This window comes from Macaca fascicularis, chromosome 10 (assembly GCF_037993035.2).
Source record: "Macaca fascicularis isolate 582-1 chromosome 10, T2T-MFA8v1.1".
Taxonomy (NCBI): domain Eukaryota; kingdom Metazoa; phylum Chordata; class Mammalia; order Primates; family Cercopithecidae; genus Macaca; species Macaca fascicularis.
In genome coordinates, this window is record NC_088384.1 from 119,387,085 (window position 1) to 119,407,581 (window position 20,497).

At 59.6% G+C, this 20,497-nt stretch overlaps 1 protein-coding gene across 27 annotated transcripts; it reads left to right on the plus strand.

The window, feature by feature from the left end:
• Window positions 1–66: 66 nt before the first annotated feature.
• ARFGAP1 (ARF GTPase activating protein 1) lies at window positions 67–18,126 on the plus strand. Of its 27 annotated transcripts, none has more exons than XM_074005668.1 (14): window positions 67–1,319; window positions 3,465–3,528; window positions 3,979–4,088; window positions 4,368–4,539; window positions 5,080–5,180; window positions 6,069–6,155; window positions 6,733–6,829; window positions 9,218–9,274; window positions 10,821–10,853; window positions 12,147–12,176; window positions 13,254–13,310; window positions 13,983–14,297; window positions 14,696–14,772; window positions 15,956–18,126. In XM_074005668.1, the coding sequence occupies exons 2-14, from the start codon at window positions 3,469–3,471 to the stop codon at window positions 16,263–16,265; spliced, it is 1,506 nt and encodes a 501-aa protein (XP_073861769.1). In that variant the 5' UTR covers window positions 67–1,319; window positions 3,465–3,468; the 3' UTR covers window positions 16,266–18,126. The 27 variants fall into 27 exon arrangements, with proteins under 27 accessions (XP_073861769.1, XP_073861774.1, XP_065379482.1 ...); XM_074005673.1 differs by having other exon boundaries at window positions 13,983–14,042; window positions 14,702–14,772; XM_065523410.2 differs by having other exon boundaries at window positions 67–174; window positions 13,983–14,042.
• Window positions 18,127–20,497: the final 2,371 nt, after the last annotated feature.

Here is a 20,497-nt window from a genome sequence, read left to right on the forward strand (position 1 = left end):
TGGGGCCTGAGGCGGAAGTCCCGCCCCTGCCGGCTCCCATGAGACCTTGCAAAGCGCAACGTAGCCGGAAGCTGGTGGCGGCTGGTGGGCGACCGGGCGCATCCCCGTTGCAGTGCGGCGGTCCGAACCCGGCCCTGGCCTGACCCCGGCGGCCCTGCCCGCCTCTCCCGACAGGTAAGCGCGCGGCTCGGCGGCCCGGGCTCGGCCTGAGGCCTCGGCTGCCGCGGCGTCGTCCCCGGCCTTCGCGGGCGGACTCCCCGCCGCAGCCTCCCCCGCCCGGACCCCGCTCCACCCCGAGGCTGATGCCCCAGAGCTTGGGGGCGCCCACCCCGACCTCCCCCAGTCCCCTCGGCGCTGGACGGCGGGGCCCTTCTCGCGCGGACGCCCTGCTGCAGCCGCCCCTCCGCCGTGCCGCCCCCCGCCCCTCGTGCCCCTTCCCTCCGAAGCTGCTCTCCACCCGCACCCCGGATCTGGAATTTCCCACCGGTTACGGGAGTCCGGAGGGTCCTGCCCACCCACGTCGCCTCCCGGGGCGCGAGCAGGACCCTGCCCCGTCTCCTTCAACACCCTCTTCCCGAGCTCCTTCGGACACAGGACTCGGCCTGGACACATCCCAGTCAGGTGGCCTCTGAAGCCCGGTGGAGCTTCCCCCTGCTAAGAAGTGAGGGTCCTGCCCAGCAGGTGTTGGTGAGCCCAGTCTCATCAGAAATGGCAGCCTCAGCTCGCTTGGTTTTCCTCCTTACCCTTTGACGTGGATGACTGTCTTGAGGGAGAAAAAGAAACCAGGAAGGGGCTTTTAAAACTTCTCAGTTTATGTGTGTTTAGAAGAACTGTGCTTCTTGCCTGTTCTTTTAAACAGTTTTAATTACAGCCCACCAATTCTGAGAAGTAATTCTGCTCATTTTTTGCAGGTCTAATATTCCTGCCATGCTCTGCTGATTATAGCACCAAAGTTCGGCTGTAAAGTGGCCCAGGGAATTGAAGCCCTTAGCTTTGTTTTGGCGTCCCTTTCTGGGACCATGTCCTTGTCAAAGTTCAGAAGTAATCCGTGCTTTAGCGAAAGGGCTCTTCTTCTTAGACATGGGTAGTTGAGGCGCTTCAGACAGTTTCTGGGAACGACTGCTAGTATTTCTGCCGGTCGCTGTGTTACAGCCCTAGGGTCTAAACAGTGTTCTTAAATATCCCTTTTGATCTCACATACTGAGAATGTTCCAACTTATGGATCCTGAGTTTTGAAGTCTCCGGAGCTTACCGAACTAACACAGAGTGTCCTCACTGGGTTTGACGTTTGCTGAAGTCACATCCACTTGCAGAAGGAGGTATATTTTTGCATCTTGGTTTCAAGTGTTAAGAGTTTTGGATTATTTTCAAGATAAACTATATTTGTGCTTTGAAGGTTAGGAGGTATTTGCTTTCGTGTTATTAACTTTAACATTTCAGGGAACTAGGGCTCTTGAATATCCACAATGAGTCACCTAGAGGAGTTCCTTTTAAATCCAAGCTGAGTCCTTTCCTTTTTGCACGTTTTCTTCCTCCGGTGGTTCTGCGAGTATCCTGTATGTTTTACAGTTAGAAATTCAAGCCATCTCCTCATGGTTCTGACTTTTGTTTGCTTGTGTCTGTTGACCAAGACATAAGCTCCTGAGGGCAGGCATGGTGCTGTGGAAAGAGTGCAGGACTGAATGTGGAGACCTGGATTGGTCTCGTCCTGCTTTGGCGGCTCACCGCCTCTCCGTGGGCCGTGGCTTCTGCGTGTGCAGTAGTTCTGCCAGGGCCGTCGGCGGCTGCTGTACAAGAATGTGTCCCGAGGACCCTGTAAGCTCAGCCTCGCTCCCCGCCTGCCAGGGCATCTCTCCACGCAGGTTCTCCCTCTTCCGTCCTCAGTCGGCTGTACTGGTGGATGCTCAGTTTGATGACGGTATCCGCCTGAATGAGTCATGCTGGGGTCCGAGTCTTGCGATCAGGAGTGAGCATTCACTGCCTCATGATCTGTGGTTCCCGGACACTCTCACACAAGGCACAGAGAATTATGGAGCAGAAGGGAGCCCAGGGTGAACTTTGGTTTTGTTTTTATGAACTGCAGAAAACAGGTGTTTATTTCCTGACTTTGAATGGGTTTAAAGTGGGCACTGGTCAATATTAGGAGTCATGGGCTTCAGAATTCAGAAACTTTGGCTGTGTGGAGTTGGGACTCCCCCAGTGAATACCTTGTTTCTGGATACTTAAGATTAGAAATGAAATATAGGACAGAGGGTTTTTTTTTTTTAATTTTTAATTTTTTTAAAGCTTCACCTCAACGTAAAGTTCCACCTACAACGTTAGTGGGAAAGCTGGTCGACACGGTCTCCTCCTAAACACAGTGAAGGAGGGGAGGGCTGGTGCTGGGAAGGTCCCATGGCTTACAGAGTTCTGCGTGTTCTCCGTGTAGTGAGAGGTAGAGGGAACAGCACACGGCTCCATTCGTATTGAGAGGTGGGAGAGCCTCAGAAAAACAGTGCACTGAGGCGTGGGCTGGTGGGGATCCAGGTCTGCTGCCTCCAGGCTGGACCGTCTTCTACAGTTTGCTCGGTGCTGCTGTGTGCAGGACCGCTGGGTCATTCTCCTTTGACGCTGGGGTTGGTACCACCCCTTCCTCCTGCTTAGAATCTTAACTATGTCGATTTTCCTGGTCCTGAATCAGATGGGCCATCAGTTGAAGTTGTACTTTGCTAAAGCTAGGAGAGCTACAGAAACATCAATAGGTTTTCTCTTCACCCTAAACCTTGTTGCTACTGTCCCACTAGGGTCCCTGTGAGTCACCGTGGTGGGGCTGATGGTATGAAGCCACTCTCCTTGTCCTGCAGCAGCCACACTGTTGCCCCCATGCCTCAGAATGGCCCCAGAAGGCCCTACCTGCAGGTCCCCCAGCAGGCTGGACTTTCCACACATCCAGGCAGGGTACCGCTTCTGCCCCGACACGGGCAGGAGCCTCCCTGCACTGTGTTGGCGATGTGGTGGGGAGGGTGGAGCGCCGAGTCCCTGGGCTCCCTGTCGTTGGCAGTGATCAGCCCAAGTGTGGTGTGTCGCCTTTTAGGTGGAAAATTGAATTTAGCAGCCAGTCTGTGTGTGTTTTTAAAGACTGCCCCTTGCTGTGAATTTCACCATTAGAAGACAGGACTTTCTATAAATGATGCGGTCTTGGTGGTGGATAACCGTAAGCAAAGTGGCACCAGTAATTACGTGGTCTTCCTGGCCATCGCCCCGGCCACAGCCTGGGAGCCCCCTGGGGATATGGGGAGCAGAGTCCTTCAGTACGTGGTCCTCTCGGCCCCTGCAGCGGGCGGCCCTGTGACCAGGGCTTCCCAGCAGCTCAGCAGATGGCCTCTCAGGTTTTCTGTTGTGTGGGGTTTTTGGACAGACGTTATTTTCTTTTTTGTAGAGTAGCCTGTTTGTAAGTTTAAAGTGTTTGTTTTTCTCCTTTGCAGCATCATGGCCAGCCCAAGAACCAGGAAGGTTCTTAAAGAAGTCAGGGTGCAGGATGAGAACAACGTAAGCCTCTGCCCCCCACCCCCGCCCCAAGCCTTGGTCAGGGTCAGCGAGTCTCGGGAGGTTGTGCTCTGAGTCCGTGGTTCTGAGACCCTCCTGGAGTCGATGGTGGTTGGCGTCCTCTGGACGTGTGTGACTTGTGCTGGCTGGTGGCCTGGGTGGCCGGCTCTTAGAGTGGTGCCATTTCTGGCGCTCATCAGTGCTGGCTGTTGGGGGTGGGGGCTCCTCCACATTCCTCAGGCCACATTGCTCTAAGGACAGGTCCGCCTCATCTTCCCATCTGAACATTTTATTACATGGGAGACTCTTTTCCCTCACGCCTTGCCCTGACCCACACCCCCGGCCACCCTGGGCAGCCCTCTGCATTTGCTTCTTGAGGCCACCTGTCGGATCTTTGGGGTCCCTGGGCTCTGCCCTGAGCCACCTGGTGAGTCACTTGTGGCCCCTTTGCAGGTTTGTTTTGAGTGTGGCGCATTCAATCCTCAGTGGGTCAGTGTGACCTATGGCATCTGGATCTGCCTGGAATGTTCGGGGAGACACCGTGGGCTTGGGGTGCACCTCAGGTCAGTGTCCTACCACTCCGGCTCTGCGGAGAGCCTGCGGCCTTCCCAGCGTCTGTTTCTGACACTGGAGGTGCTGACGCCAGGGAAGCTTGGGGGCCATCTCCCATTGAGTTGCCAGCGTCCACTCCAGTGACGCCATGGCACAGGGTTCCGGCTGCTGGCCACTCGGCCTCCCTGCGGCTGCTGCTTGCTGTGTCTAATTCTCAGGATGATGTCGGGTGGAGGGTGTCCCTGGGTGTCCCCGGTGCTGGTTGATTTGCTCAATCCTCTGGTTTCCAGCTTTGTGCGCTCTGTTACTATGGACAAGTGGAAGGACATTGAGCTTGAGAAGATGAAAGCTGGCGGGAATGCTAAGTTCCGAGAGTTCCTGGAGTCTCAGGAGGACTACGATCCCGGCTGGTCCTTGCAGGAGAAGTACAACAGCAGAGCCGCGGCCCTCTTTAGGGATAAGGTAGAGATGGGCCCGACTCACTCTTGCCCCATGGTGCGGGGCTGCTCTGCCTTTAGTGGTTCTGGAGTTGGTTCTTTTGCTGGTTCTGACACACCCACTGGGCCACACATAGTCCGGGACAGAAGGGAATGTCGTGGTCCTTGCTGCCCTGCCCAGAGGGGAGGCACATGGCTTGTGGGAGAGATGGACCTTCCCTGCCTCCAGGGGAGAAAGTAGCTGTGACCGTTTACTGCCTCTGTGACTTGTTGGGCACAGTGTTTCTAAGAAGTTTGGAGGCCAAATGGGTGGGTCCCCCTGCGTTTGAAGTTGGAGCTGCACCAACTAGGAGCTCCCCAGCTCTGTTGTTCATGTAGAGGGAGCCCTGGCCTCGCGTCCACACCTGGTCTGTGCACCTGAGCAGGGGCCGTCGAGCGGGGCCAGGAGGAGGCTGCGGGTGGTGGATGCTCCAGGCGGGCCGAGGGGGCTGCGCTAGAGTCAGCGGTGCCCAAGGGTGTCGCCAGGCACCTTTACGCTCTCTGATGCCCCGTGTCTCCTTGTCAGGTGGCCGCTCTGGCCGAAGGTAGAGAGTGGTCTCTGGAGTCATCACCTGCCCAGAACTGGACCCCACCTCAGCCCAGGACCCTGCCGTTCACGGCACACCGGTAGCTGCTCCTCATGGGGCCTCAGTGCAGTTTCCACTGGGCCCTGATCTTAGTCGACTGGGTTACCCCACAGAATTCCCTTCTTTGCTGTTGTGACAGCTCTTTTCCCAGAAGTCAGTGAGAAAAACAGATTTTTTAAATTGCCAAAACAATTCAAGCTTTTTGTAAATTTCAACCCATAAAGCTGTCTCAAAGAGTGCCCCAGGTAAGCTCTGCACGCCTTCCAGATGTGCACACAGCCGTGTGCGCCGTGGCGCTGTGGGAATTCACGTCTGCACACAGCCGTGTGCGCCGTGGCGCTGTGGGATTCACGTTTGCACACAGCCGTGTGCGCCGTGGCGCTGTGGGATTCACGACTCCGTCTGCCCACAGAGGTGCTGTCTCCCCTTCCCCAGAGTTGCCCATCTACCTGTGGCACTGGCCCTGCCACCCTTGAACTGACCCCTGTCATGGATGCATCCCACGTCCCACTGCAGGGAACATCCCGGGTGAGGTGACTGGGTAGCACGAGGCCTCCCCACCTCACCTGGAGCCCCGGAGCCCCGCCAGCCAGGTGTTTCTGGCAGAAGGCTTTGCACTTCGGGCAACTCCAGCTTGATTCCAGGCCCTCGGTCCTCTTGCCCCACCTCTCGCCTCTGCCTCCTGCTGACGGGGAGAGTGCAGAGCCCACTGCAGAGGCCTCTCGTGGTGCCCATGAGGCTGGCATTGCTGGGTTTCAGCACCTGAGCCTGAACATCCGCTCAGAGCTGAAGGCCACCCTGGCCTCAGGTGCTCTCGGGTGACGTGAAGGCGCTGCCCACATAGGCCACATGGTTCTGGGGGTGCTGCTGGGGTTCCCTCAGACTTCACCCAGTTTTGACCTCACCAGCCTTTGATTCTTGGTTTCAGAGCCTCTGGCCAGCTGCAGAGTGTGACCGCCTCCTCGGACAAGGCTTTCGAAGACTGGCTGAATGATGACCTCGGCTCCTATCAAGGGTAAAGACTTGAGAGCTGGGGATGCCTGGGGAAGGCCAGACCCACGGGGTTCAGTCTGCTGGGTAGGGCTGCTTCCCTCGGGGCCTCCCGTGTGCAGTGGGTGTGGGACCCGTACGTGCCGGTGCAGGGTCTGACTGCAGTGAGCCCCGGCTGCCCACCCGGGTGTGGATTGGGGGTCTTGGGTGTAGAGAAGAGCTAACACTTAGAAGAAAAGCATAACACATTTTCTGCTTGGAATTTGCTGGACCTATACGTGAATTTTTATCCCCAAAGCTGTCATATTAAGTTGTTTTGATCCTTCTTCCAGTACTTCTATGACTGGGTTTGGGGACTTGCTGGGGACCCTCTCTGGTGATGTGGCAGGAGGGTCTTTTTAAATGAGCAGGAAGCACGTCTGTCTGCTGCTGGGGAGCTGCCAAGGCTCCTGCTGCTACGGGAGGCAGCGTGCATGTCCTGTGCTGGGGGACGCTGGCACATCCCTCAGAGCCTCAGCCTCACCTCTGTTCAGGGCCCCACACCTTCAGGAGGAGCAGGGTTCACGCCAGCATCTTCAGCCTCTTGTCCGCTTTGTTTTCAGAGCCCAGGGGAATCGCTACGTGGGGTTTGGGAACACGCCACCGCCTCAGAAGAAAGAAGATGACTTCCTCAACAACGCCATGTCCTCCCTGTACTCGGTGAGGACTTGTGGGCCCTGCAGAGCATCTCCCATGGGCAGACCCGGACTGAGGGCACGCCGGGCTGTCGGGGGCAGTGTGGCAGTCCTGGAACACGTGCTCTTGGCCTTGCTGTGATCTAAGGACCCCTCCCTTACCTTCAGTGACGTTTTCTTGCAAAAATGTGGCTTAAATTTTTCAGATCCCAAATTCAGTCACTTCTTTTTTTTTAAAAGACGGAGTCTTGCTTTGTTGCCCAGGCTGCAGACTGGAGTGCGGTGGCGCATTCTGGCTCACTGCAACCTCTGCCTCCCAGGTTCAAGTGATTCTCCTGCCTCAGCCTCCTGAGTAGCTGGGATTATAGGCACCCACTATCACGTCCAGCTAATTTTTGTATTTTTAGTAGAGATGGGGTTTCACCAGGTTGGCCAGGTTGGTTTCAAATTCCTGACTTCTGATGATCTGTCCACCTCAGCCTCCCAAGGTGCTGGGATGACAGGAGTGAGCCACCGCACCCAACCAACACTTACTTACTTCTGACACAAAATGTGTGTATTTCAAATCTAACAGCGGACGTTCTTCCAAGGAACCCAAGGGCTCTGACGGCAGCCACTTGGCCGTGTTCTCTGCAGAGGGAGTGCTGTGTGCAGTGGGAAGCTGGCTCTGTGCTTGGGGGTCTGGCCGTGCTGGGAAGCCGCTCGGGCGCTACCCGAGGTCACTCAGGGCCACCTCTGGTCTGGGGGTGCCTGGAAGCTCCAGGTCAGATGTTCAGAGTAGGACACCCTGGGCTTGTTGCCATTTTCCTATTAACGGAAATACATGTTGTTTGATTTTCATTTTCCAAGGAAATTTTTACCTTCTTTAAAATGATTAAAAATGATTAAAATGATTAAAAAATGATTCTTGCAGGTGTGATGGCTCACGCCTGTAATCCCAGTACTTTGAGAGGTGGAGGCGGGCGGATCACCTGAGGTCAGGAGTTCGAGACCAGCCTGGCCAACATGGCGAAACCCCGTCTCTATTAAAAAATATAAAAATTAGCCAGGCAGGGTGGTATGTGCCTTGTAGCCCCAGCTACTAAGGAAGCTGAGGCAGGAGAATTGCTTGAACCTGGCAGGCAGAGGTTGCAGTGAGCCTAGATAGCACCATTGCACTCCAGCCTGGGCGACAGAGTACGACTCCGTGTCAAAAAAAAAGAAAGATTTTTATTCATCGCAGCATTATTGTCTGTGACACTAGCAACCTGAGACTCTGGCCACAGGGGCCGCGTGAATGGGAGCTTGCGCGGAGAGCCAAGGAAGGACTTGTTTATTTATTTATTTATTTATTTTGAGACGGGTCTTGCTCTGTTGCCAGGGCTGGAGTGCAGTGGCATATTTATAGCTCACTGCAGCCTTGAACCCTGGGTTCAAGCGATCCTTCCACCTGGGCCTCTTGAGTTGCTTAGCTTCCCAAAGTTCCAGTATTACAGGAACGAGCCACCATGCCTGGCCAGAAAGGATTTTTTAATACTAACATGACAAGATCTTCAAAGTATGTTAGCTAAAAATAAGCAGGTTTAAAACGGATGGCTTCATCTGCAAGGAGCCCTGCCATAGAGTCTTGGGAGCCCCCAGGTGTGTGTGGCTTCCAGTTGCTCGGGATGGCCTGGCTGCACCTCGGGCCACTGACGGCCATGGTTGCTTTCTCTTGCAGTCATTGCTGCGTCGTTAGGAAAGAAAAGTGCATTTTCCAGCCTGTGTGTGGCCCTTTTGCTGCCTTTTGCTGGGCATCTGCTTTCTGGGGAAGGCAGTTCAGCTTAGTGATCTCTCAAGTGAGGGTCCCTTTGTGTTTCCTTTAGGAGGAAGAGGATGAGTTGTGATTGAAATGAGACATTTATTTTTCTAAATAGCTTTAATTATCTCGGGAGACCCAGGAGGAAACCCTGAGCATAGATGAAGGAGAGCAGGTTACGGCGGTCATGACCCCACACGCCTCACCTTTTTCTGTTCCTCTGGGGAGGCAGGAGGAAGCGCCAGCCGTGGGGAGGAGAGCAGGTTAGAGCAGGTTACAGCAGTTGTGACCCCACATGCCTCACCTCTGCCTGTTCCTCTAGGGAGGCAGGAGGGAGCGCTGGCCCTGGGGAGGGGTCCTGCCCTGCAGTGTGGGCTTGCTGCTTGAGGGTGGTGGGATCCACAGGAGGCTGGATTGCACCGTGTTGGGAGCACTGCAGTTGGCGAGGTTGGGGTAGAGGGCGCGTGTCCGTTGTGCCCTGGGTCCATTTGTATTGCTCCAGCAGCCTGGCGAAGCAGGCGCTGTGGGGTCAGGACAGGGCAGGGGCCTGGTCCTCGTCCTTGCTGAGATGCTCTGCTCAGCGCCGGGTTCCTGGGTCCCAGTCCTGATGCAGCTGCTCTTTGTCGCCTTCCTCAGGGCTGGAGCAGCTTCACCACTGGAGCCAGCCGGTTTGCCTCAGCAGCCAAGGAGGGCGTAAGTCACTGTCCCCACCAGGCCCTCAGGACACCGGCCGCTTGCTGGTCTGTGGGGGCCGCTGCCTCTCAGAGCGTAGGAGGGGGCTGTTCCCGCCACGTTGCTCCCCTCCTCATGCCAGGGTGGCTGCCTCATGTACCCGCTCAGGGCCTGCGGGGCCAAACTCGTTTCCTGTTCACTGGTAACTGGTGCAGGTGTGCAGCCACTGCGCTGGCCACCTCGTTCTGGGAGCTGCAGAAGGGATGTGGGACACAGAGGGTTTCTGGGTGCTCCAACCATGGGCTGTGCCAACGCAGTACCAGCCAGGGTGGTCCCAAGGCCTTGGAGGTTCTGCAGGAACACAGCAGCCCAGGCTGTCAGGAGCCGCTCCTGTGTCAGACCAGCTGCTGGCAAAGGGGTCCCGCCCTGATGAAAGTGAGGGAGATGTGAGCCCCATTGATTCCTAGACTCCACCCTAACCAAGCAGGGCAGGTCTCGGGTGCCCTGTGCCCTAGAGCTTCTGGGGCTCAGGTCGTGTTTTGGTAGCATTTTCTCTCTTTCGCCGCTTCTCAACCTGAAACGGGAGGATTTGGGGCTTTCATCAGGGCAGACAGTGGAGCATTAGGCAGAGACCCAAGAGCAGGCCTGGCATCAGGATGGGGTGTGGGCCCCCGGGGGCTGGGCTGTGGTGTGAAAGGAGAAGGGGAAGCCCAGAGCAGGGCAGCTGGGTGCCTGCAGCTGCCCAGACAAGCAGCCAAGGCACCCAGTTTAGGGCTCTTATGAGCAGAAGTCACGGTGCGCGCCTGTCAGATGTCCCCATGGTCACCCTGGCCCCGTGGCTTCCCCAGTCACAGTGCGCACCTGTCAGAGGTCCCCGTGGTCACTCTGGCCCCGTGTCTTCCCTGGGAGAGGCAGGCCTGGGAGCACCCTGGAAGGGGCAGCAGGCCAGGTGTCCAGGCTCCAGCTCTCATGGCCCCGTGACTTTGCCAAGTGTGAGGTTCTGGTTCCCGCCAGGGCCTCCGTTTTGTGTCACCACGGGAGGGCTGCGGCCTGGGGAGGCCCAGGTACCTTCCAGCCAGTGTCACGGCTGGGCCTTTTCTCCTCCCCCAGAGCGTAAAAGTGACCGAGGTGGCTGGACTGTGCTTGGCATGGAGCTGCCCCCGCAGCGGGGTAGATGAGCCTGGGGCAGTGGCACCACCCATTGAAGACAGTGCTGGTGTGGCTTCCCCAGCCTGTCCTCTGCTCCAGCAGGTCCCCGCCCTGTCCTGAAGTCTGGAGGATGGGGTTGGCCCTGCTGTTCCCTGGCCTCGCACACTGCTCACATGTGCCCTCGCCCCAATAGCTTGCTGGGCTGGCCTCCCTCCAGGGAGAAGCCAGCATTTGTGCTAATCCAGGCCCCACTGCAGCTCTTCTGGGCATCTCAGAGTTATAGTCCCCCCACCTGAGAGCTGCTGGCAGCCCAGGGGCCATTGGGAGACAGTCCTGGACCTGAGTCTGTGGGCCCTGAGGAAGGAGGCCTGGCAGTCCGTGTTAAAGACCGTCAAGCCTTGTCTGTTTTTCATTGTAGGCTACAAAGTTTGGATCCCAAGCAAGTCAGAAGGTAACAGAGGAGAAGCTTCTGAACTATCCTGAGTCTCTGACGTCACGTGCAGCGCCTGAAGCTGCCTGGTTCCCTCTTCTCAGGCCACACGCTCAGAGCGCAGGAGGGGCTGTGCCCACCATGTTGCTCCCTCCTCATGCCGGGGTGGCTGCCTCACGTACCCGCTCAGGGCCTGCCGAGCCAAACTCATTTCCTGTTCACTGGTAGCTGGTGCAGGTGTGCAGCCACTGCGCTGGCCACCTCGCTGGGAGCAGGACTGCCTGGCTTGGCAGATGACCCACACTGGCGGTGGCCGCTCAGCCGGAAGGGCTGTCGTGGGTGGTGCTGTGCCTGCGGCACGTAGGATGTGTCTGCATGCTGAGGCAATGGAGGGTCCCTTTGCCCTGGCCAGGGCATCCCTCAGTTGTAGGCAGTGTGGCCTCAGGCCTTTGCATGTTTTTTTTTTTGTTTTTTTGTTTTTTTGTTTTTTTGAGACGGAGTCTCGCTCTGTCGCCCAGGCTGGAGTGCAGTGACCGGATCTCGGCTCACTGCAAGCTCTGCCTCCCGGGTTCACGCCATTCTCCTGCCTCAGCCTCTCGAGTAGCTGGGACTGCAGGCGCCCGCCACCTCACCTGGCTAGTTTTTTTGTATTTTTTAGTAGAGACGGGGTTTCACCGTGTTAGCCAGGATGGTCTCAATCTCCTGACCTTGTGATCCGCCCGTCTCGGCGTCCCAAAGTGCTGGGATTACAGGCTTGAGCCACCACGCCTGGCCTATGTTTTTATATTCTTTAGGATGTGGGTGGGGGCCCCACAGTCCCCACTTGGTGGTCAGGGCTGTGGTCTGGCTGTCCTTGGATTCAGAATCACACCCAGGAGGCAGTACCCACGTGAGGCCCACCACGAAAGCTCAGGACTGCAGGCGTGGAGCTGTGCGTGGCTTTTTAGGACACGCCCTTGCCCCCGGGCGAGGGGGTCCATTCTCACAAGGTGCCCATCAGTCACCCCCGTGGCCCATAGCACCCCCTTCCTGTCTGAGGGAGTCTCCCCACGTGCCCACCCCCAGCTGCAGGGACGCCTGCCTGGCTTTGCCGCAGGCCTCCCAGGGTCCTGAGCTGCAGTCGCTCAGCAGTTCCTGCAGGTGGTGGTCAGTTCCCGGGCAGGGAGCGGCTGCTCCAGGGTTGTGTTGCTGAGAGCCTGCCCGGTGCTGCCTTAGTGCTGCAGCGCCCCGTGGCGGGTTCGAAGGCGCTGCTGGTTACTAATGCCCCCCCTCACCTTGCTCTCTCCTCACCTGTCTCCTTGCTGTCGGGTAAAGTTTTGGGGTCACAAGCAGCAGCCGGAGCCGGTAAAGCCCGTGTCTGCTCGTGCATGCCGCCCGCGTCTCTGCCGAGAGTGTGCTTGGCTTCCTCGGTCCTGCTGCTGCTGCTGCTGCTGTCTGGTGTCACCTCACGCGTGCGCACGCTCAGACCCTTTCCCTGGCCTCGGTCCATGGCTCTCCGTGCTGCTGCTGTCTGGTGTCACCTCACGCGTGCGCACGCTCAGACCCTCTCCCTGGCCTCGGTCCATGGCTTTCCTTTAAGATCCAGGATCTGCATCAGGCTTGGTTGTGTGTGCCTGTCAGCGCTGCATAGTACTACTGTGCTCCACCCTAGGCAACTAAATGAGACCCCCATCTCCAGAACACACAGACCCCCGACCCAGGCTTGCTGTTGGGGAGGCTCTGGAGGGAGGGCGGGGGCACTGAGCGCCGAGCTGCTGAGCAGGGTTTCCAGGCCGCCTGCGCTCCCTCAAACACAGTGCAAAGGGGAGGATCTTTGCTCGGTGACGAGTTACTCCCTTTCCGGGCTTTGATCCGTGCTGCTCCCTCCTTTGGGGGAAGAGGAGGCCTCACATCACATCCCCAAGTGGCCTTAACACCACTGACCCAGGATCAGGAGAGGCTGAACTCCTTTCTCAGCAGCTTCTTCCTGTGGCCCCGGCCTGCGTGCCCCCTTCCCTCCATGGGGGACTCAGTGCCTGCCTGGGGAGGCGGAGCTGCATCCTAGGTCAGCACAGGGTGGCTACAGCCGGTGTTGGCGTCAGGCACAGGCTGCACAGGGCATGTTCCCACCCGCCCAGCCCTGCCGGCCGCATGGTGGCCCGTGAGGGAGGACCCCGGAGGGAGCTCCCCCTCGTCCTGAGGGCACTTCCTGCGAGAATGGGGGTGTGAGGGCCGCGGTCTCCACCTGCTAGATGTGGCAACCGACTGCGCTTCAGGTGTTGTGTGCGAAGCCTTGTTTCCTGCTCCCTGCATTTGTATCCTGCTGCCTTCCTGCCTTCCTGCTGGTGAAGCTCGCGCTGCCCTTTGCTGGCCTGGCCTGCCACTGACGACCCGTGTCTCGGTGGAGCTGCCATGGGGCTCACGTGACTTTCCTTCCTGCAGGCGTCCGAGCTGGGCCACAGCCTGAACGAGAACGTCCTCAAGCCTGCGCAGGAGAAGGTAATGGGCAGCTGCGGGTGGTTGACGTGCTGCTTGTGCCTGGAGCTCTTCGCTCCGGGGCATGTGGGTGCGTCAGGGACGTTAGGGGATTGTTTGTCCAGCAGCTGGGACTCAGAGAGGTACCTCTCAGACCCCCCAGCTCATCCCTTTCCCTGGCCTAGGGCCTCCCTTGCAGCCCCCCAGCCCACCTCCATTCCTCTGCCTCACCCCTACAGCTGGCCCCGGAGCCCAGCACCCCCAGCCCACCTCCATCCTCTGCCTCACCCCCACAGCGGGCCTTGGAGCTGTGCCCAGAGGAGGCTCTGGTACGGGAATGATGCCCACTATCCTCGGGGGTCGAGAGCCCCGCCAGCTCCCTGCCTCCTTCGGGGCTTGACTGGGACAAGCAGGGCAGGCACCCCCGGGGCAGCGTGGGCGTCCTCAGGTCATGTTGCTATTTGTCAGCAGCGGCTGGCGGGGCCACGTCTGCAGACACCAGGCCTCGCAATGACGTGGGCTCTTGATGCTGGAATCCGTTTGGGGCCCCTGTAGGACTTTCTGGGGCTCAGCCTGACGGGTGTCCCCAGGCCCCTGTTACTTTGGATGCCCTCACGCTGGGGATTCCTGCACTCCTGAAGCTTTAAGCTTTAATCTCTGCCGCCCCCATTAATGCTGCCGTCTTAATCCGTGCAGGTGAAGGAGGGAAAGATTTTTGATGATGTATCCAGTGGGGTCTCTCAGTTGGCGTCCAAGGTAGGGAGCCTGCCGCATGTGCGGGCACAGTCAAAGCCAGTCTCCATATTCCACGGCCCTGGGCGTGAGAGCAGGGTGTGCCCCGTGCAGCCCCCAGCCTGCCTTGGCAGTGGCTGCTGTCCTCTTGAGATGGGAGGAGGGCTGCCCGGCCTGATGGCCCGAGGCATATGGAAACAGCTTGGCCCACTGCGGCCCGGTCAGCCACTAACTGCCACTTCTCCTGCTCTTACCTTGCTGCCACTGGCCTTTTCCTCGGTAAGTGCCAGCGCCGTCTTAGCTGCCATTGGTCTCACTGCTCTGCGGGCCATTCGGGGCGTGCATTTTGTCCTGTTTCCTGGCATGAGGTGCTCTGCAGACGGGGAGGGAAGAGCAGGTCTCGGTCCTCTCCCCCGAGCACGTGGTGGGAGCTCTCGAGGTCTGTGCCCGAGGCTGTCCTCACTGCCGTGTCCCGCATGCACCTGGTGCCACTGCGGCGTGGCTGTGCGTGTCTGTGTCTGTACGCGTGTGCGCGGCACTCCTTGTTTCTGGATGTTTCTGGATTTTACCCGGGTCTTTTCAGCGGGATGGCGTGTGCCAGCTTGCGTGTGGGGGCCTCCAAAAGCTGCCTGTGCCGCGACAGGGCCTTCCTAACCTCTCTTCCCATCGCCTTCCAGGTCCAGGGAGTCGGTAGTAAGGGATGGCGGGACGTCACCACCTTTTTTTCGGGGAAAGCAGAGGGCCCCTTGGACAGGTACGCTGTGTCCCCTCCTGGGCCTTGCGTCCCGCTCCCCTGCCTCGGCCACTCCTCCCATAGGCTGTCGGGGAGGTGGTCGGCATCGTTGCTGGGGAGGGGAGGGGGGCGCTGTGGAAGGCTCTCTGAGTGCTCTGCAGCTGCAGAGGCCTGTCCTCCCTCTCTGCCCTGACTGGGCTCCCCAGGCTAGGGTGGGAGGGAGGGTCTCACCCACACGCCCCCACGTAGGAGGAGCTGGCCCTACTCTGCTGTTCCTCTGTCTTCCAGACTCTGGGTGGGTGGAGCAGGTGGGGGGCCGGGGACAGGAGGGCTGGGGGCCCCAGAGACCTGTCCTGGCCCCCATGTCCAGCTCTGCCCTTAGCGCTGGGCACCCCAGGCATTTCTGCTGGAAGCTGGCTGCTTTTCTCGGCCTCTGACTCCAGCAGGGGAACCACAGGGGATCTCGTAGGGCCTGGCCTTGTGCTGTCTACTGAGAGGCCAATGCTGGTGGGCACAGATGCGCTGCCCCCTAGGTGGGCCCAAATTTTCCCTGAGACGCCCTTCTCTTCCCTCTGTGTGTGTGGTTTTTCAGTGATGTGATTGCAGCTGAGGACAGAGGGCAGGGCCTGGTTCGGGGCCGGCGTAGCGGAGGACAGAGGGCAGGGCCTGGTTCGGGGCCGGCGTAGCGGAGGACAGAGGGCAGGGCCTGGTTCGGGGCCGGCGTAGCGGAGGACAGAGGGCAGGGCCTGGTTCGGGGCCGGCGTAGCTGAGGACAGAGGGCAGGGCCTGGTTCGGGGCCGGCGTAGCGGAGGACAGGGCAGGGCCTGGTTCAGGCTGGCATAGCTGAGGGTATTGCTCAGAAGAGCCTGTGTCCCAGCTTGAGGGCGGTGCCCCTGCCCCTCCCCACTTGACTAAACCACTGTTTTATCGCAGCAGTTTGGAGCTGGTAGAAAAAGAAGTTTTTAGTAGAACTATCCTGCAGTTTGGGTGATTGATAGAGTGGGCCTTGGTTCTCCAGCTCCCCAGCAGTTTCCACTGCTATGAAGTGGGAGAAACAGCTCCCGCCTGGTGGGGCTGCTGTGGACCCCGAGCGCTGGCCTGGGAAGGTGGTCACTGTCCAGGTGCAGAGCTTTCGGGGGCACAGAATTCCCAGTGGTGGGCTAAGTAACAGTCATTCAGAATCCCCCTTCTGTCTCTTTAAAAGCCCCTCGGAGGGCCACAGTTACCAGAACAGCGGTCCGGACCACTTCCAAAACAGCACCATAGACCAGAGTTTCTGGGAGACCTTTGGAAGTGCTGAGCCCACCAAGGCCCGCAAGTCCCCAAGCAGCGACAGCTGGACGTGCGCGGACACCTCCACCGAGAGGAGGAGCTCGGACAGCTGGGAGGTGTGGGGCTCGGCCTCCACCAACAGGAACAGCAACAGCGACGGTGGGGAGGGCGGGGAGGGTGCCAAGAAGGCAGTGCCACTGGCCGTGCCCGCCGACGATGGCTGGGACAACCAGAACTGGTAGGGCCCACCGCGCCCCTGTCCCCAGCGCCCCCAGGCGACTTCATGTTTGCACTCTGCCCTCATCGTTCCTCCTCCTTTCATTTGACCCAAGAATCAGTGACTGCAGTGTGAGGACAGCGTCTCGGGAGGCAGGACCCCAGGGAGACTCAGGTTCTCACCGCCTGCCACGAGGGGTTCTCGGTGCGTGGGAGCGGCCTGCTCTCCAGCCTGGGCGGGGGCCATCCCGTCCTACACTCCCCTGGGCATTCTTGGACTCAAGGCAGGGGCTCTTCGTGGTTTGCTGGGAGGTGGGCTGCAGCACAGAGCCCTGTGACTGTTCACTACGCAGTATCTCGGGGCTGGGACCAGCCCCGTGCCGAGCTGTCAGCGACGTGAGGTGTCCCTTCTCCTTGAGATACTTAACTTTGGGTTTGCTCTAGTTCTTTCTTTTTGAAGAGAGTGACGGGAGTGGTAAAGATGGAAACGCTAAAAGCGATACTGGCGCTCACACTGCCGTCCGACCACCCTCGGCTCCCACGTCCACGCCTGCCTGGGCCTGTGCGGTCAAACCTGTGTCGGTCGTGACCCTCCGTGGCTTCCCTGCATCCGCACTGTCTAACCACCAAGTTCACCAGACACAGCCCCCACAATAGCCACACCCACACCTGAGCTGTTCTCAGTGCTGGGACTTGACCATCCTGGAACACCCTGGAAGAAAAAGGAGCGCAGGGTGGGCCCTCGGCCCTGAGGCAGGAGGGCACGACAGCGGTGTGGCCTGGCAGGAGAGCCCCGGGCTCAGGAGCTGAGCAGGGATGCCTGTGCGCGGTGCCTGGGGCTGCCCTACAGACTGGTGCCCGCCACGTGCCGACCCTCACCTCCCCGAGGACTGGATGATGTGCTGCCGTGTGTGACTCATCTCCGTTGCCCAGCCTGTGTGACCCTGGGCCTTGGCCAGCTGTGCATGCACCCGAAGCTCGTGCAGTTTGTATGTGAGGTGCTCTCTCCCCCGCCACCATGCTCATCACTGTGGCCTTGGCCACGCTTCTTGGTCACCCCACTTCCCGGTCGCCGTCTGCAGCGCTCCTGGAGCAACCTGGGCCCTTCAGCCCCTGTGCTCGTCCCACCCTAGGGACTCAGCCACCCGCGAAACAGGATGGGACAAGATTTCAGCGAGTCCTCCTGGCCCCCGGGCCTCGCTGTGGGCACCAGCCCTCTTGGTAGCCGGTGTGGAGGGCCGGTGTCCTTGGCTGCCATGGAGGGACTTGGTCACCGAAACAGCCACCTGCTGTAATTGGACCTGAAGTCAGGCCGGGGGTCAGAGGCTCATGGTGCTGAGAAGCCACTGGGCAAAGTGGCCAACACAAAGGTCCCAGGAAGCCATCCCCCGAGAGCTGAGCGTGAGGTCTTTGCGTCTTTCTCCAAGCTGAGACTTGGGTGTGCGGCATGCGCGTGGTGTTTCCCGCGGGCTGCTTGGACCCTGGTGGGCTGAATGCTCCGAGGAGGGGTGGACTCCACTGGACAGTGGGATGTGGTGTTCCATGTGCCTGTTTCCACGTCAGCACCTTTTGACTTGGCAGCATGGAGCCAAGCTCTGCCCCCGCCCAGGAGGGTGCCTTTCTTGGGGGTAGGGGGACGGCCCCCTCTGCCTGCCCCAGATCCCCTTTAATGGGAGGTGCAGTCAGCAGTGTGGAGGTGTCTGGGCCACCTTCAGAAGGTGGATGTGGTGGCCGAGACCCTATCCACAGAGGGTGACGGCCTTTCCCTTCTGCAGGTGTGGGCAGGTGGGCCTGGGACAGGTGCTGGGGCCTCTCCTGGCTGTATGTGAGGGCCCATGTGGAAGGCGCGGACCTGACAGCATTCCAATAAAGCATAGGGAACACGCAGAACATCTGGGTGCATCCCAAGGGGCCACTTCCAGTGCTGTGCGAGTAGGGTCATGGGACCCCCAGGAAGGCAGGAGTGGGACACTAGGAATCATGCGCAGGCCCCTCACTGCTCCTGGCCCCTCCGCCCAGCCCTCCTGGGGAGGCCCTGGCATCACTGCGTCTGAGGCAGAGCTTCTGGGGAGTAGGGCAGTAGGCAGCTGGGTGACCCAGCCAGGGAAGAGGTCAAGGGGCCCCGACATGTGCCTCTGGCTGGCCAGTGAGACACTGGGGTGGGGTCCAGGGACCCTTGGCCTGGAGAGGTGAGCAGCGGCTCCTGTACTGGAGGATGGCACCGGGGCCTGTGTCTAGGAGGGCTCCTGCCCCTCCCAGAGATTCAACACCCCCCACGCTGGGGAGGATCCCAGCCCGTATCCTGGAAACTCAAGGTGCCACCTGATACCAGGGTTGTGGGGCAGGGAGGGTGGCTATAGGTGGGAGAGGCCCACGGAGGTCCTGGAGTCTGTGTGTCTCAACTGGGTGGCTCCCAAGGGTCGTCCTGCTCTGGGGCAGCACCTTAGGGCCGGTGGGCTGAGGCCAGAACTGCTGGATGGGGAAGACGAAAGTGGCAGGTCCCAGCCCAGGCTTTGTGGGCCTGGAGTCTGTTCTTGGCTGAAGCCTGGTCTCGGCCTCTGGCCAGCTTGGTGGGGGTGATGCTGCACCATCCCTGGCCTCCAGCATGCAGTTCCACCCCCACTGTGGCTCCGGGAGTTCAGGCTGACAACGCTGGGCACCTTCTACCACCTGTCCCTTCCCTTGAGCCAGCCTCTGCTGTCTGTCCCTAGACACTGGCCTGACCCAGTGGACACTCAAGGCCAACTTCTGCCCTTCCGGAAACTTAGTGCACTGGGCTTCCCTGGCCACCCACTCATCGCGCCCACTGGCATTGCTGTCCCCCTGTTGAGCTTCCCCGGGGCAATCCCTGCCCCGTGAGCCTCCATCGCTGGCCGACGGGGCTGGGTGAGGCTGGCGGCCGACAGAGGGGCTGGGTGAGGCTGGCGGCCGTGGGGGCTGGCCCTGCTCTGTTTTGACCCAGTCCACGCAGTCGGGCGGGGATTGGGGGTCAGCCCCCAGAGCACCGAGGCTTCTGCGGGGCTGGAGGCTGCACAGGAGGCCACTGGGGCCATGTCCTCAATTCTGGGACCTCTGGGCCTGGGATCCCCACGTGGAACCAGGTGATGTGTGACTAGCCACAAGCATGCAGGGGGTTCCTGTGGGGTTGGGCCTCAGTGAGGCCACAGTACCCTGGAGAGGACAGTGGCTGACTCAGGTTCTGTCCTGTCCCTTTGTCAGTCATGACCTAGGCAGCTCTCCTGCCTTGCCTGAGCTGGATCACTGCCAAGAGGTCTGAGGGGTGCTACGGGGCGGGGTGAAAAGGCAGACGGGTCTGCCCTTGTGGAGCTCACGTTTCGTGAAGCAAGAGTGCTGAGTGCCTGTCTGTGATGACTCTGACGCTGGCTTGCATGTGTGGGATGAGGGTGCACACATGTGTTCCCAGGAGCCTGTGAGCCGGGGCTGCACTCCTGCCCCCCGTGCCTGGTGCCCGTCTGCCAGGCTGGGTGCCCTCCGCTGGCCGCGGCCAGGACTGCAGGCACCTCTGGCTCCCTGGGAGCCATCACTGCTACGACCTGAACCATCTACCAGGCTGCTGCAGGGACAGCTGGTTGATGGATGGGCTGTGCAAGAGGTGGCTATGGGCCGGGCGCAGCGGCTCACGCCTTTTATCCCAGCACTGTGGGAGGCTGAGGCGGGTGGATCACCTGAGATCGGGAGTTCGAGACCAGCCTGGCCAACGTGGTGAAACCCCATCTCTACTAAAAACACAAAAATTAGCTGGGTGTGGTGGTGGGTGTCTGTAATCTCAGCTGCTTGAGAGGCTGAGGCAGGGGAATTGCTGGAACCCGGGAGGCAGAGGTTGCAGTGGGCCGAGATTGCGGCATTGTATTCCAGCCCAGGCAACAACAGTGAGACTCCGTCTCAAGGAAAAGGAGGTGCTCATGAAGAGGTGTATCCTGAATCCGAATCTGTGTGGCCCAGGGATCCAGGGCGATGCAGGAGAGGTCGGCCCTCTCCTCTGCAGCATCCAACCCAGGCCTTTCCCTCCAGCAGGTGTCGCCTCTTCCTCTGTGGCTGCTGTACCAGCGCTGGCCTCCCTCCCGCCGCGCACCTCCAGCGCCTCTTGCCTCTGGAGGCTGAGCCCGGGCCAGGCCAAGCGGTTTCTCTTCAGCTACTAGAACAGCAGGCTCATCCTCCCTCAGGCCTCGGGCAACGCAGGGTCGGGAGGCCTCGAGGGGACTGGCCCTCTCACACTCCTGAGTGCAGAGGAGGCATG